Here is a 14,143-nt window from a genome sequence, read left to right as displayed (position 1 = left end):
GCACCTTCTGTGGCCATGTGACCTTGCTCCCAGCAGACCTCTGCCTGTCCCTCCATCTCCTGGCCACTCCCTCCCAAAGCTCTGGCCCTCCGTCTTCTCCTTTCCATTGCAAAAGCAAGTCGAATTCATAGCGGTTTAAAAAGCCAGAAACAGAAACTGTTAGCTCACTATCTGGAGAGCCCACCACCCTACTACTCTGCCTCCTGTTGGCACTGTCCCCATGGGAGCAAGCGTGCAAGCCTGGAACTGTCCAGGAAAGAGGTCCCAATGGCTCCCGGCCCTGCTGCCATGCCCTTTGTCATGTGCTGTCACAGCCCTCCCCTCACTTCATTCATTCCTGGAAGCCCTGCCCCCTTGCTCCAGGGACTGTGCCCCTCCCCTGATGTTCTGGGGTGGCCAGAACATCAGGATGGCTGCCTGGGCTCTGTGGAGCTGTGCCTCAACATCCTGGCAGCCCCATGTGGTCAGCATGCATGGGCACGCTCCCTCCCCTGGACCACACATGTCTGCATTGGGGTGAAAAAGGATGGGGTGTAATTACTTGATTATTTCTGGTCAGACGGTGTCCTCAGGGCCCCAAGCCACAGGGGAATGGATTCCCCCTGGATAGTGGCCCCTGACTTTGCCCTCAAAGGTTTAGAAAGTTTCCTGTGGGGCTTGGAGTACAGGATCCCATAAAAGCCACCACTGAGGGACACTGGGCCTTCATAGCCACAGAAGGTCTTTTGGTGCCAGTCAACAGTGGGCCTGTGCCCCCCTGCCCCACGCCTCCCTTTCCTGGGTGCCAAGCTCTTTCCAAACGACATTTGCGTCCATCTGGGCTCCCTCGTCCTAGCCTGGCTGCTCAAGCTCCAACTAAGGCAGCCTCTGGCCTCCCTTCCCAGACCCAGGGCAGAAGCTGGCTGCTGGCCAGCGGTTGTCTTCTGGGTCGGTGCGGGTGGAGTCTGGCTGGTCTGTCTTCCACCCTTTCCGCCTCCTGGCAAGTCCTGAGCTGCACCTCATTGCCCGGCCAAGGGGCGGAGACACGGGCGACTGGGGGCACCTCCGGTGACCAGGACGGGGCTGCGCTCCAAAGAGGCCGTTGGGCCTGGAGTGGGGTTGGGGGTCCGAGAAGAGTTGAGTGACATCTGCCACCCCATCCCGGGTTCAGCTGTTTCAGCCCCTCTCAGCGCACGGAGACTGTTAGACCCTTCCTGTGCTCCAGCGCGTCCCGTGCCGCTCCCAAACCGCACGATAAGCCCCACCGGGAGTGCGCCATAGGCCGGGGTGCGTCACGGGGCCGGGGCGGGGCGGGCCGGGCCGGAGTCCGGACGTCGGGAGCGGGATGGCGGCGGAACAGGACCCCGAGGGGCGCGCGGCGGCGCGGCCGCTGCTCACCGACCTCTACCAGGCCACCATGGCGTTGGGCTATTGGCGCGCGGGCCGGGCGCGGGACGCCGCCGAGTTCGAGCTCTTCTTCCGCCGCTGCCCGTTTGGCGGCGCCTTCGCCTTGGCCGCCGGCTTGCGCGACTGTGTGCGCTTCCTGCGCGCCTTCCGTCTGCGGGACGCCGGTAGTCCCCCTGCCTGCGCGACGAACCCCCCACCCCGGGAGCCCCCCACGCCCGACGAACCCCTCACGCCCGACGGAAGCTCCCACCCCGGGAGCTCCCCCCCACGCCCGACCGAAACCCCCACCCCACGATCCCCCCCACGCCCGACAGACGCCCCCACCCATGGCCGGTGCAAGTCCCTGCCCCGCAATGGAACCCCGATGTCCCACGACTGGTCTGTCCCCATGCTGGTCTCAGCGCAGTTACCTCGTTTCCAGACGTGCAGTTCCTGGCCTCGGTGCTGCCCCCAGACACAGACCCTGCGTTCTTCGAGCACCTTCGGTCCCTCGACTGCTCCGAGGTGACGGTGCGAGCCCTGCCCGAGGGCTCCCTCGCCTTCCCGGGCGTGAGTAGGGGTGACCAGGTGGGGCGGTGGCCACGGGGTGCTGGGCCGGGCGCGGAGCTGACTTCGCTCCCCACAGGTGCCGCTCCTGCAGGTGTCCGGGCCGCTGCTGGTGGTGCAGCTGCTGGAGACACCGCTGCTCTGCCTGGTCAGCTACGCCAGGTGGGCTGCGGGCCGCTGGCAGGGAGCGTGGGTTTGGGATGGGCCCCCAGCGCTGGGGCTGCGTGCTGGACTGTGGCAGCAGGGCTGGCTGCCCAGGGTCCCAGGGCTGGCCTCCCACCCCCACTGTGTAGGGTGTAAGGAGGGGTTGGGTGAGGGTGGAGTTCCCAGGTTGGAAGTTCCAGGCCCCAGGTAACCGCTGTCTTGGTTGGCCTGGTGACCCTCACCCTGGGCCCCGTGACTCTTGTCTCCCTACAGCCTGGTGGCCACCAATGCAGCGCGGCTTCGCTTGATCGCAGGGCCAGAGAAGCGGCTGCTAGAGATGGGCCTGAGGCGGGCTCAGGGCCCGGATGGGGGCCTGACAGCCTCCACCTACAGCTACCTGGGCGGTGAGGGTCTGGTGCGGGGGAAGGCAAGGGCCGGGAAGGAGGAGCCCCGTCCTGGCCCCAAATCCCCCAATCCCACACCTTCCTTCCCAGGCTTCGACAGCAGCAGCAACGTGCTAGCGGGCCAGCTCCGAGGTGTGCCCGTGGCAGGGACCCTGGCCCACTCCTTCGTCACTTCCTTTTCGGGCAGTGAGGTGCCCCCTGACCCGGTCAGTCCCTCCTCTCAACCCTGCTGTCTCCAGGCGACAGGCCTCAAGCCAGCCCTTGCCCTGGGGAGAGGTGTGCCACCCAGGCAGGTCACCCCAGTGCTGTCCCAGGAAGCTGGCACAGGCTGCATTACCTTTGCCCTCAAACTAGGGTGTCCCTGGCTGCTCCCAGGCCTCATTCTGCATTCCTGGCCCCCATTCTTCACCAACCCCATTCCACAGATGTTGGCGCCGGCAGCTGGTGAGGGCCCTGGGGTGGACCTGGCAGCCAAAGCCCAGGTGTGGCTGGAGCACGTGTGTGCCCACCTGGGGCTGGGGGTGCAGGAGCCACACCCAGGTGAGCGGGCAGCCTTTGTGGCCTATGCCTTGGCCTTTCCCCAGGCCTTCCAGGGCCTCCTGGACTCCTACAGCGTGCGGAGGTAAGCCCAGGCACTTTAGGAGTGGGCTCAGCAAAACCTCGGCAGCCCCTGACCCCCTTATCCATTCCTGCAGGAGTGGTCTCCCCAACTTCCTAGCAGTCGCCCTGGCCCTGGGAGAGCTGGGCTACCGGGCAGTGGGCGTGAGGCTGGACAGTGGTGACCTGCTACAGCAGGCCCAGGAGATCCGCAAGGTGTTCCGAGCTGCTGCAGCCCAGTGAGTTTCCTGGGGAGGAGGTGTGCCTGGTGGGGAGACCCCTGGGGAGCCAGGATTTGGGAATGGGGCAGGGAAGGACAGTGAGGCACTCGGCTGTAGTTTCAGAGATAATATTGCAGGCTGTGGCAGGGAGGTAAGGGGTGGGGCTCCCTAGGAGCTCCCAAGCAGGTGAGCGTAGGTGTCCCTGACTGAGGTTGGGGGGGGAGCGGGGGGACACTGGGGTGAATCAGGAAGACCTGAGGGGCGGCCCCCACCCCTTCTCCACCCACGTGGCAGGTTCCAGGTGCCCTGGCTGGAGTCAGTCCCCATTGCAGTCAGCAACAACATTGATGAGGAGGCGCTGGCCCGACTGGCCCAGGAGGTGGGGTGGATGAGGGGGTAGGCAGAGGGTGGCTGGGGGGTTCCTGGAGGCCCCTGCAGGTTCTGGCTGGGCTCACTGCCACCTCCTTTCCCCTACCCAGGGCAGTGAGGTGAATGTCATTGGCATTGGCACTGGCTGGGCTCACTGCCACCTCCTTTCCCCCACCCAGGGCAGTGAGGTGAATGTCATTGGCATTGGCACCAGCGTGGTCACCTGCCCCCAACAGCCTTCCCTGGGCTGCGTCTATAAGGTGGGAACAGTGTTGGGGGCCCAGGTGGGGGCAGGTCTGAGGGATGGTGCTGGGTGGGGCATGAGGACCAGCCAGCTCAACGCCTTCTCCCTGCAGCTGGTGGCCGTGGGGGGCCAGCCACGAATGAAGCTGACCGAGGATCCCGAGAAGCAGACGTTACCTGGGAGCAAGGCTGCTTTCCGGCTCCGGGGCTCTGACGGTGAGACCCTCCCATCCCCCCGCTGTCTACCTTCAAAACACCAGGGCCCCCCCTTATTCTTGCCCCCACCCACACAGGGTCTCTACTTATGGACGTGCTGCAGTTAGCAGAGGAGCCAGCGCCACAGGCTGGGCAGGAGCTGAGGGTGTGGCCTCCAGGGGCCCAGGAGCCCTGCACCGTGAGGCCAGCCCAGGTGGAGCCACTACTGCGGCTCTGCCTCCAGCAAGGACAGGTGGCTACCCCACCGCCCTCACCTGCCCTCCAGCCCCAGTAGAGCCCTGACCAGGAGCCAGCCCCAGGCTTCTCTTTCCTTGCCTCTTCCCTGCAGCTATGTGAGCCGCTCCCATCCCTGGCAGAGTCTAGAGCCTTGGTCCAGCTGTCCCTGAGCCAACTCAGCCCTGAGCACAGGCGGCTGCAGAGCCCTGCACAGTACCAGGTTGGAGGGAGGCCTGCCCTGTCATTCTGCCCTGTGTGCCCCTGCCCTTACCATGCCCACCGCTCTCCTTCTCTGCTTCCTGCAGGTGGTGCTGTCTGAGAGGCTGCAGGCCCTGGTGAACAGTCTGCATGCAAGGGCGTCCCCCTGAGACTGCCAGCTATAGGCCCCAGTGGACAGTCTGCGTGCAGGGGCGTCCCCTGAGACTCGGAGCGGGGCTGCCTGGAAACAACACGAATCGCTCACTTCTCCCCACAGCTTGTCCTGTGTTGTTTGTGTCATTTGTTCACCCAGCCCACACTCACCTGGCCCCAGGGCCTCCCGGGCTGGGGCTGGGCTGGAGTCGGGAATCTGAGCTGCGCTGGAGGGAGCAGGAGGGTTTGCGTCCCAGTGAAAGCACAGGCCCTGCCGGGTTGGGAGACAGCCCTGTACTGAAGCCTGAAGGGCAGTGAGGAGTTCCCCGACTTGGGGTGGGCTGTGGGGAGTCAGATCCCACAGTAGAGCTGCGAGCGCACAGGCAGGGAGGGGTTTGGTGTCTGCCTTGAAGTTGAGGGAGTTGCTGCGGAAGACCTTTCCTTGCTAGAGGCAGGCTGGGGGCGGGACAGGATGGGGGTCAGTGCCAAGTAAGAGGGTCCAGCCGTGGCCCTGGGCTTCCACGCCTGCCTAGGCACCGTCCCCCAGGCTCAGGGTAAGTGAGAACATCTCAAACTCCCCATGCCAAAAGGGAGAGCTCAGGTGTCTCCTGCCACTGCTGCTGCCAACCCGGCACCCCCCTGGCATCTGACCTCAGGGACATAGCTCCTGACCCAGCAGCCCACGGAAGGAGAGGAAGAAGGGGGAAGAAGTTGAAGGTCCAGGAGCTGACTCAGCCCCAGACACCTGACCGGAGTGGCACTGCATGTGGCTGTGTGCTGGGCTGGCCCTGCCTCTGTGCCAGCAAGTTCCTGATCTCAGGGTTCCACCAGTTTGGGCAACACGAGCTTCAGAGGAACTGCTTGGGAGAGGGGTTATAGGCTTGGCAGGAAGTGGAGGCTGGGGGCCTGGGCCTCTCTTGTCCAAGCAGCCTGAGGTGGCACAGAAAGGCAAGGGCGTGGGGGGAATGCCGACCGCCTGGGGTGCGTCAGGGGCACTTCCGTCTGCCAGGCATTCCACCAGACCAGCTCATCTGGCTCCCCGGGGCTCAGGATGGGCAGCATCCACTGTGTGGTTGGCTGAGGGTGGAGGGTGGGGACTCAGAGCAGAGGTCCGGTCTAGCTAGCCCCGGGGAGTACCAGCTAGGACAGAGATACAGACTCACAATCACTGGACAGAACACACCACACCCCAGGCCCACAGGGCACCCACGCACTCCGAGGGGCCCAGCCAGGGTGGCTGTATTCCGTTCTTGCACTGCTGTAAAGAAATAGCTGAGACTGGGGTAATTCCTAAGGAAAAGAGGTTTAATTGGCCCGTGGTTTCGCAGGTACAGGAAGCATGGCTGGGGAGGCTTCAGGAAACTTACCATCTTGGTGGAAGGGGAAGCGGCAGGTCTTACGTGGCCGGAGCCGGAGGAAGGGGTGGGGCGGTGCCACACGCTTTCAAAAAACCAGATCCTGAGAACTGTATCAGGGGACAGCACCGAAGGGGGAAGTCGCCCCCAGGATCCAGTCACCTCCCACCAGGCCCCACCTCCAGCACCGGGGATTACATTTCAATGTGAGATTTAGCCAAGGACCCAGGACCCAGAGGACCTGCACAAGCTCTGGAGGGGCCGCCGCTCCTCTGGCATCTTCGTTGCCCGCTCCACCCCTCCGGACTGCCCCAAGCTCACCCAGTCATGCCTGTTCCAGGGTGTCTGACAGAGCCAGCGTGCAGGGGGCGGGGCTAGCCTCTAGCCCCAGGCCCAGTGGGGAGCTGACTGCGGTTTGGGGGCTGAATCAGGCCTCCGCTCACGGTGGGGCGCAGACTTCTGGACCCTTCGAGGACCTCCTCAGAGCTGTCCACAACTGCCCTGAGCCCCCTGGTCAACAGGAGCTGGTAGTCAGGGTGAGGGCCCTTCTCCCCCTTTCTTTGTGGATCTGCCAGCTCTTGGGGATCCTGTTCCCAGGGCCCTGGTGGGTAGAGCCACACCACAGGCACTCAGGCTCCAGGTGGCCACTCCCCTCCAGCAGCCCAGGCAGGGGGGCCCCTCAAAGGCCCATTGTAGGCACCTCCGTGTGGCTCCCCAGCCCCCACAAGCTCATGCTCGCACACGCGCCACCACGCCCATCCGTGGTCCCGCCTGTGGTCCCGCCTGTGGTCCCGCCTGGGCCAGCTTCTAGGTCAGTCCTGGGCACAACTTCCCAGGAGGAGCAGTGACAGGTGCTGCAGGCAAGGGCCGCCATGGCTGGGGGTGTGTGGGGCCGGGCCCGGGAGGCTCCTGTGGGGGCTCTAACCCTGACAGCACTGACTGAAGGAATCCGAGCCAGGCAGGGGCAGCCCCAGGGACCCCCTTCCACAGGCCCTCAGCCCAGGTCCTGGGAGCTCAAACCTGAAGCTGAGCCACAGACCCAGGCACTCACTGCCCCCTCTGAGGCTGAGCCTGGACGTGGGGCCACCGTCCCTGAAGCTGGCAGCGAGCCCTGCTCCCCCAACAGTGCCCTGGAACCAGCCCCTGAGGGGCCCCACCAGGTGAGGGGTGAGGGAAGGGATGTTGTGGGAACCGGTTGGGGGGTCCTGTGGATGCTAGGTGGAAGGCGGCAGCGGGGGGCGGGAGCGGTGCTGGACCTGGGGGAGGTGAAACAGGCTGGCGAGCAACAGAGGAGCAAGGGATTTTGTAGGAAGCCAGGTGGGAGGCTGAGAGACCAGGAGGAGAGCTAAGAGAGGTTTGGGCACTTCAGACGCCCCACCCTCCTGCCCTAGGTTCCCCAGAATTCCTGGGAGGAGGCAGTTCTTGCCGACCTCGCATTGTACACGGCTGCCTGCTTGGAGGAGGCTGGCTTTGCAGGGACGCAGGCGACAGCGCTCACCCTGTCCTCAGCCCTGGAGGCCCGAGGGGAGCGGTTGGAGGACCAGGTCAGCCTCCACCCACTCCATGCTCTACAGACTCCTGCCAGTTCGGGAACCAAGGTGGTGGGAGGGGCCTGGAGAGCACAGCCTGACCCCGCCACCTTCAGGCTGCTCCTGCCAGGTGGGATCAGGGTGGGGGTGGAGGTGGGGTGCAGGCCAGAGGGGAACGGACAGTGGAGGAGGCCTGACTGCTGAAGTCTGCACTCCTCCCCCACCAGGTGCATGCTCTGGTGCGTGGACTGCTGGCGCAGGTGCCTAGCCTGGCGGAGGGGAGGCCCCGGAGGGCGGCCCTGCGAGTGCTGAGCGCGCTGGCCCTGGAGCATGCGCGGGACGTGGTGTGTGCGCTGCTACCCCGCTCTCTGCCCCCCAATCGGTAACCCAACCGTCCTGGTCCTGGCCCTGCGGTCCCCACGCGGTTTCCTTCCCCCTTCCCGCTTGGCGGTGGAGTCTGGCCCCAGAAGAGGGAGCTGAAAGGGGGCCTCCTTATGCCAGCCCCATGATGACTCGTGCCCCGTATCCATTCCCGCTCCCCTCACTTTTAGCTCTGCAAACTCCCCCCCACCCCTGCACTCCTGTCACAGAGTTTCTGATGCTGTGCTCCTCTTTTGGAGCCACCTTCTATCTTCGGGCGGTCTCCCCTGGAGACCATCCTGGGGTTGGCTCTGGAGTGGGGTGAATGAGGCTGGGGGGCTAATGTGCCTGGACATCCTGGCTCTTTGGTTAATTTGCCCCAGAAGTTATCTTTGGTTTTATTCTCTGTGGCGATTTTTTTTTTTTAAATAATGCCAGGTTTATTTCACTGTCGCTGACCCAACAGGACTCCCAGTGGGTCCCCACCCTGCAGCTCAGTTTGAGACAGGGTATGCTGTGGTCTGCACAATTAACACTTCATTTGTTTCTCTGGGATTTGGGGATGGGGAGAGATGGGGGTGGTTGTTTCCTGCCCCTCCCCTGCTGGAGTCCTACTGGCTGCCTTCACCCTGGCTGTGGACTCCCTACATCCCCTGAACACCCACCCCTGCACCCATTCCTTGTCTCACACCAGCCCCCTCCAAACCCTCAGGGCAGCAGCCGAGCTCTGGCACAGCCTAAGCCGTAACCAGCGTGTAAATGGGCAGGTGCTGGTGCAACTGCTGTGGGCGCTGAAGGGTGCTTTGGGGCCTGAACCCCAGGCGCTGGCGGTAGGTGGCTCCAGCCATTACCACGGGGCAGGCGTGGGGAGGAGGGGAGGGGGGAGGGGGGAGGGGAGGGGGAGGGGAGGGGGAGGGGAGGGAGGGAGGGAAGAGGGTGGGGACAGGGAGTTTGCACCTAGGTAACTGCTCCTGGAATGTCCCACGCATGTCTGAGGCTTAGTCCCTGTCCTGTCGACGGCACGCCTGTCTCTCTGCTGCCCAGTGAAGCTCTGGGCGCGCCCCAGGCCTAAGTGGGCCACTTGCTCCGTAGGCCACGCGGGCTCTGGGGGAGATGCTGGCTGTTTCAGGCTGCGTGGGAGCCACAAAGGGCTTCTACCCACATCTGCTGCTTGCGCTGGTCACACAGCTGCACAAGCTGGCCTGCAGCCCCCGCTCCCCCGACATGCCCAAGATTTGGGTTCTGTCCCACCGAGGGCCACCACACAGCCATGCCAGGTGAGAGGCAACACCAGGGTACGTGGGGTGGGCCAGCATGCTGTCACCCTCTCAGCCCCCACTGCCCGCCTGCTCACTGTCCCCACCATCAGCTGTGCCGTGGAGGCATTAAAGGCGCTACTCACCGGGGATGGAGGCCGCATGGTGGTCACATGCATGGAGCAGGCAGGAGGCTGGAGGAGGCTGGTGGGAGCCCACACCCACCTGGAGGGTGTCCTGCTGCTGGCCAGGTGAGGAGGGGCCCCAGGAAGTCACACCAGGAAGAGACTCGTTGCTGGCCAGGTGCTGGGCAGGGGGACAGGGAAAAGGCAGGGGCATGAGGGTGGTGTTGGGATGGCGTCTTCTCGAGGAGTAAGGCCGCCAAACGGAGCGAGAGCTCCCATTTCCACCCACCCCAGTGCTATGGTGGCACATGCCGACCACCACCTGCGAGGCCTCTTCGCAGACTTGCTTCCGCGGCTGCGCAGCGCGGACGACCTGCAGCGCCTCACGGCTATGGCCTTCTTCACCGGGGTGAGCCTGCTTCCCGGATGGGTGGTGAAGGGTGACCCTGGACTTGATCCCTGAGTCGCAGCGGCCTGCACGGGGACCGCGGGCGTGCTGACCCCGTGTGCCTCGCCTAGCTGCTGCAGAGCAGGCCCACCGCACGGCTCCTGCGGGAGGAGGTCATCCTGGAGCGACTCCTCACCTGGCAGGGAGACCCCGAGCCCACCGTGCGCTGGTTGGGCCTGCTGGGCCTGGGCCACCTCGCGCTGAATCGCAGGAAGGTGAGAGAAGGGGAGGGGTGGAGAGAGTCCTGACCGGGTCGCGGCGAGGTCTGCAGGAGGCTGAACTCGAGTCCCAGCAGGTGCGGCACGTGAGCACACTGCTGCCGGCACTCCTGGGCGCACTGGGCGAAGGCGACTCGCGGCTCGTGGGTGCAGCGCTGGGCGCCCTGAGGAGGCTCCTGCTGCGGCCGCGGGCGCCTGTGCGGCTCCTGAGCGTGGAGCTGGGGCCGCGCCTCCCTCCGCTGCTGGATGACGTGAGCAAACTCCCCGCCTCCGGTCCCCGTCCCTCCGGCTGTCGTCGCCCCCGCCCCTCCAGTTTCTCCCTCCCAGGCCCCGCCCCGCCCCTACTGTCTCTACCTCCCAAGCCCCGCCTTCTCAGGCCCCGCCCCGCCCCTCCAGTCGCTCCCTCCCAGGCCCCGCCCCCAGTCTTTCCCTGCTAGGCCCCGCCCTCCCAGGCCCCGCCCCTCTAGTGTATCCCTCCCAGGCCCCGCCCCCCTAAGGCCCCGCCCCTCCAGTTTCTTCCTCCCAGGCTCGGTTCCCACCCCCCACCCCCCCCACCGTCTCTCCCCCCCAGGCTTCTTCCCGCCCCGCCCGCCCGCTGTCGCCCAGCTCCGCCCCTCCAAGGCCGTGTCCCGCCAAGCTCCTCCCCGCTAGACTTTTCCTTCCAGATCCCATCCCTCCAAGCCCCACCCCCCGTCGGGGCACCCCAGGCTTCCCAACCAGGTCCAGCTCCAGGCCCTGTTCCCTGTCCCCAGATCGCACTGAGTCAGCAGCCTTCCCTAGACCCCCGCTTCCTCGCTCCGCGCTGGCCACCCCCTCCCACCCTTGCAGCCCCTCTCATGCTCCGCCCGCCCTGACGGCGCCCTCCCACGCAGACACGGGACTCAATCCGCGCCTCGGCGGTCGGGCTCCTTGGGTCTCTGGTGCGCCGGGGCCGGGGCGGGCTCCGGCTGGGGCTCCGTGGCCCCCTGCGGAAGCTGGTGCTGCAGAGTCTCGTGCCGCTCCTGTTGCGCCTGCATGACCCCAGCAGGGACGCTGCTGAGGTCAGCTGCCCCCCACACCATGTCACCCCTATGCCATCCAACACTCCCCACTCCCACCGTGCCTCCCCTGTCCCACCGTGCCTCCCCTCCGACAATTACAGGTCAGGGACTCCCCCATCCCAAGGACCTCAGGGGTAGGCGTCACGGGCGACCAGGTTACTACTGCTCTTCCCTTGAGATTCACTCCGGGCCCCTGCCCTGGGCTCTTTTGCCCCTCACCTGATGCCCTTGCTCCCCCTCTTCTCACCCCCACCTTTTGCCTTTCTACTTCCTGGACCCCTGACCCGGCTCCCTTCCCCTATCCCAGAGCTCAGAGTGGACCTTGGCCCGCTGCGACCAGGCCTTTTGCTGGGGCCTGCTGGAGGAGATGGTCACCGTGGCCCACTATGACAGCCCCGAGGCCCTGAGCCACCTCTGCCGCCGCCTGGTCAGTAGGGGAAGCAAGCCGACCACAAGGGGGTATGATCAGCTGCCCACTTGTTCCAGGGTTCACCGGGGCCCCCAAACCGTTTCTACCGCAGCCAAACCAGATAGTCAGGCTACTGGTGGGACAAGTCCAAGGCCTCAGACCATGCCACCTGCCTTGGGGGGCTCCCCTGGAACCCCGGCCCCTGGATTCAGCTCTGCAGCCTCCTCCACACTCAGGATCACCCTCCTGTCCTGCCACTAGCCCTTTTGTCCCCAGGTTCAGCGATACCCAGGCCACGTGCCCAACTTCCTGAGCCAGACCCAGGGCTACCTTCGGAGTCCACAGGACCCCCTGCGCCGGGCAGCCGCCGTGCTCATAGGTGAGGCCACCCGGGGTCACACTGCCCCTGGCACCAGGGCTGTGGGAGCTGGGCCAGTCCCGCCCTGTGGGGCTGTGGGGCCCGCAGTCATGCATCTGCTGTGGTCCAGGCTTCCTTGTCCACCACGCCAGCCCCGGCTACGTCAACCAGGACCTGCTGAGCTCCCTGTTCCAGGGTGAGGCCCCACCTTGCCAGGGGATGGTGTTCGGGAGAGGTGGCTGGTGCTAGGGTGGAGTGGACGGGAGCGGTGGGTGGAGGGCCGGGGGCCCGGGCACTCGGCCCTCCTGGGCTCCCCAGCCTGAGCTGCGATCTCTTCGCAGACCTAGGGCAGCTGCAGAGCGACCCCGAGCCGGCTGTGGCCGCGGCAGCGCACGTATCCGCCCAGCAGGTGGCGATGCTGGCCCGCGCCCGGGGCCGCCCCCGCGGGCCCCGCCTCCTCCGCCTCGCCTCGCGCCCCGCCCGGCCCCCACCCGTCTTCGCCGACAGCCCCTTCCAGCGCCCGAGCCTGGCGGGCCGCTGGGGCTGCTCCGGACCCGGCCGAGTTTGAGGCTGGGGGCTGGGACCCGCGGGCCAGGGTCCGACTCGAGGACCCCACGGGCACAGCAGCCCGTCCCCACCCCAACGGAGGGGCTCCCTGGGCCTGGTGCTGGATGCCAGTGCCCGCACCCACCCCCCACCACCGCGCCCCCTTTTCAGGCACCCACTACCCTGATGGCGACCCAGAGGGACAGCCGGCACCCATCTGTCCCTGTCAGGGCTCTTGTTCTCACAGCCCCCTGGAGCGTGCCCCGTGCCCCACCTTGGGCCTGGCTCCTGGCCCAGATGGCACCTGGCCTCTTGAGTCTGGTGGGGGACCCCAAAGCTGGTGGTCCCATAGGCTGCCCTCCTGGGTCTCCACCTCATACCTGGACAGGATGATGTGGCCTGTCCGGGCCTTAGCCGGCCCTGCCCCTGCACCCCCGATCCTCATCCTGCAACCCATTCCTTGCCAGCATCCTGAGGCTCCTGGCGGGCATCCTCTCTGCTCAAGAGTGTTGACCTGTCTCCTGGCCGCACCTGCTGTGCCCCCTCAGCCAAGCCATCATCACCCCCCCTTCATCATGTCAGGCCTCATAGGAGCCAGGCCTTCTCCAGAAGCTGCCCCGACCTCCCCCCAAGCTGGACCACGTAGGCCCTGGATCACACCTGGGGGTTCAGATGTGGGGGTCCTGTGTGCACGCCCAATCAGACTGAGCACTCATGACACTACCCCAGCACCTCTCCCAGGGTTAAATGAGGAACGTGCCACTGGACACATGAAGAAGAGGCTGTTCCGGGAGCCGGCAGTGCTGTGCCCTCACCTCTCTGACTTTGTACGGCAGGTTCCTGCACCTATAGGATGCCTGCCTGGAAATGTCCTCACATTCAAGGCCTCCTTTGCAGCCTCCCCCTCAGTGAAGCCTCCACACGTGCACGGGGCGTGTGCGCAGCCTTGTGAAGGGCTGGGACCATTTCCCCAGACTGGGGCCTCAGGAGCAGGCATGGGGTCCTACTGACCTGTCTCCCCAGCTCCCGTACAGAAAACATCTAAAATAAACACACATGGATGGAAAGCGTTGAGCATCTGTTTCGAATGTGGTTATGGGAGCTGACCCTGGTCCAAGATCTGGCTCAGGCTGGGGTCATAAGCCATAGGCCCCGACATGGCCCCAGGTAAAGAGCCGGTTTGGCAGCAGGGTTAAAGGTCAGGCAGGCTCCAGGCACAGGCTACGACCAGGTCAGGTTGGGTTAACCGTGAGACAGAGAAGCTGCACTCTGGTCTAACAGGCACGGAATGGATGGGGTTAGAGCTGTCAGCACTGGGGTGAGGGTCTCTTTGCAGGTCATATGCAGGAAGCTGAGCATCAGGTCAAGGGCATGGGTCTCTGTGGAGCAGGGGGCAAGGTTTGGTGGATTAGTTTGGATCCTCCACAGCAGATACCAAAACGGGATTCAACATACAAGAAACAGACCAATAGAAGGTCAGAGAGGCCAGAGGCCACCAGATGCCCAGTGAAGGTCAGATGGAAGCACCTTGGACGTCCGTGCTAGCCTTCAGGAAGCTCTCAAGCCAGCCATCTGTCTGAGGTCCGCACCTCCAAGGACAGGCTGGGAGCACCCATGGGGGGCACACCCTCAGCACTGGCAGGGACGGGTTTTAGGACACAGCCACATGGATCCTCTCGGTAGCAGCCCCAAAGAGGGAAGCAAGCCCGGCCTCCTTGCTCACCTTGCAACCAGGAGCCAGCCCCCAGGGCAAGCATGTGCTGCCAGCCTAGCAGAGGCATGCCCACACCGCACAGCACTCTGGAC

General features: G+C 65.1%; 2 protein-coding genes across 9 annotated transcripts; both read left to right on the top strand.

Moving 5' to 3' along the window:
* Positions 1-993: 993 nt before the first annotated feature.
* Positions 994-4,816, top strand: NAPRT (nicotinate phosphoribosyltransferase). 5 transcript variants are annotated; one of them, XM_077944506.1, is made up of 13 exons: positions 994-1,550; positions 1,808-1,935; positions 2,012-2,094; positions 2,350-2,480; positions 2,571-2,686; positions 2,906-3,102; positions 3,176-3,316; positions 3,593-3,677; positions 3,847-3,927; positions 4,024-4,126; positions 4,204-4,319; positions 4,455-4,562; positions 4,648-4,816. In XM_077944506.1, exons 1-13 carry the CDS (start codon positions 1,325-1,327, stop codon positions 4,708-4,710), a joined length of 1,578 nt encoding a protein of 525 aa, XP_077800632.1. In that variant the 5' UTR covers positions 994-1,324; the 3' UTR covers positions 4,711-4,816. The 5 variants fall into 5 exon arrangements, with proteins under 5 accessions (XP_077800632.1, XP_015001630.3, XP_028708904.2 ...); XM_015146144.3 differs by having other exon boundaries at positions 4,204-4,358; XM_028853071.2 differs by having other exon boundaries at positions 3,778-3,927; positions 4,204-4,358.
* A 1,295-nt stretch (positions 4,817-6,111) lies between these two features.
* Positions 6,112-13,404, top strand: MROH6 (maestro heat like repeat family member 6). 4 transcript variants are annotated; one of them, XR_013397527.1, is made up of 15 exons: positions 6,112-7,208; positions 7,440-7,592; positions 7,805-7,921; positions 8,376-8,446; positions 8,650-8,767; positions 9,030-9,214; positions 9,307-9,444; positions 9,613-9,727; positions 9,838-9,981; positions 10,062-10,235; positions 10,857-11,024; positions 11,332-11,483; positions 11,710-11,812; positions 11,922-11,987; positions 12,133-13,404. XR_013397527.1 is itself a non-coding variant. In XM_077944443.1 (15 exons), the coding sequence occupies exons 1-15, from the start codon at positions 6,921-6,923 to the stop codon at positions 12,357-12,359; spliced, it is 2,187 nt and encodes a 728-aa protein (XP_077800569.1). In that variant the 5' UTR covers positions 6,112-6,920; the 3' UTR covers positions 12,360-13,404. The 4 variants fall into 4 exon arrangements, 3 of the variants coding, with proteins under 3 accessions (XP_077800569.1, XP_077800568.1, XP_015001631.3); XM_077944443.1 differs by having other exon boundaries at positions 11,332-11,451; XM_077944442.1 differs by having other exon boundaries at positions 11,332-11,451; positions 11,695-11,812.
* Positions 13,405-14,143: the final 739 nt, after the last annotated feature.

The sequence above is a fragment of the Macaca mulatta genome, chromosome 8 (assembly GCF_049350105.2).
Source record: "Macaca mulatta isolate MMU2019108-1 chromosome 8, T2T-MMU8v2.0, whole genome shotgun sequence".
Taxonomy (NCBI): Eukaryota; Metazoa; Chordata; class Mammalia; order Primates; family Cercopithecidae; genus Macaca; species Macaca mulatta.
The sequence above is the reverse complement of the archived record's forward strand: the minus strand, read 5'-3'. Positions and strand labels throughout refer to the sequence as shown.

What these genes read in the sequence shown, in the direction of transcription:
- MROH6 (XM_077944442.1), top strand. Translation starts at nt 6,921, where the DNA reads ATGGCTGGGGGTGTGTGGGGCCGGGCCCGGGAGGCTCCTGTGGGGGCT. An exon ending in GCAGCTCAGTTTGAGACAGG is followed by an intron (nt 8,447 to 8,649) that starts GTATGCTGTGGT and finishes CCAAACCCTCAG; the next exon opens with GGCAGCAGCCGAGCTCTGGC. An exon ending in CTGAACCCCAGGCGCTGGCG is followed by an intron (nt 8,768 to 9,029) that starts GTAGGTGGCTCC and finishes CTTGCTCCGTAG; the next exon opens with GCCACGCGGGCTCTGGGGGA.
- NAPRT (XM_028853071.2), top strand. Translation starts at nt 1,325, where the DNA reads ATGGCGGCGGAACAGGACCCCGAGGGGCGCGCGGCGGCGCGGCCGCTG. An exon ending in TGCCTGGTCAGCTACGCCAG is followed by an intron (nt 2,095 to 2,349) that starts GTGGGCTGCGGG and finishes GTCTCCCTACAG; the next exon opens with CCTGGTGGCCACCAATGCAG. An exon ending in CCCTGGGCTGCGTCTATAAG is followed by an intron (nt 3,928 to 4,023) that starts GTGGGAACAGTG and finishes TTCTCCCTGCAG; the next exon opens with CTGGTGGCCGTGGGGGGCCA.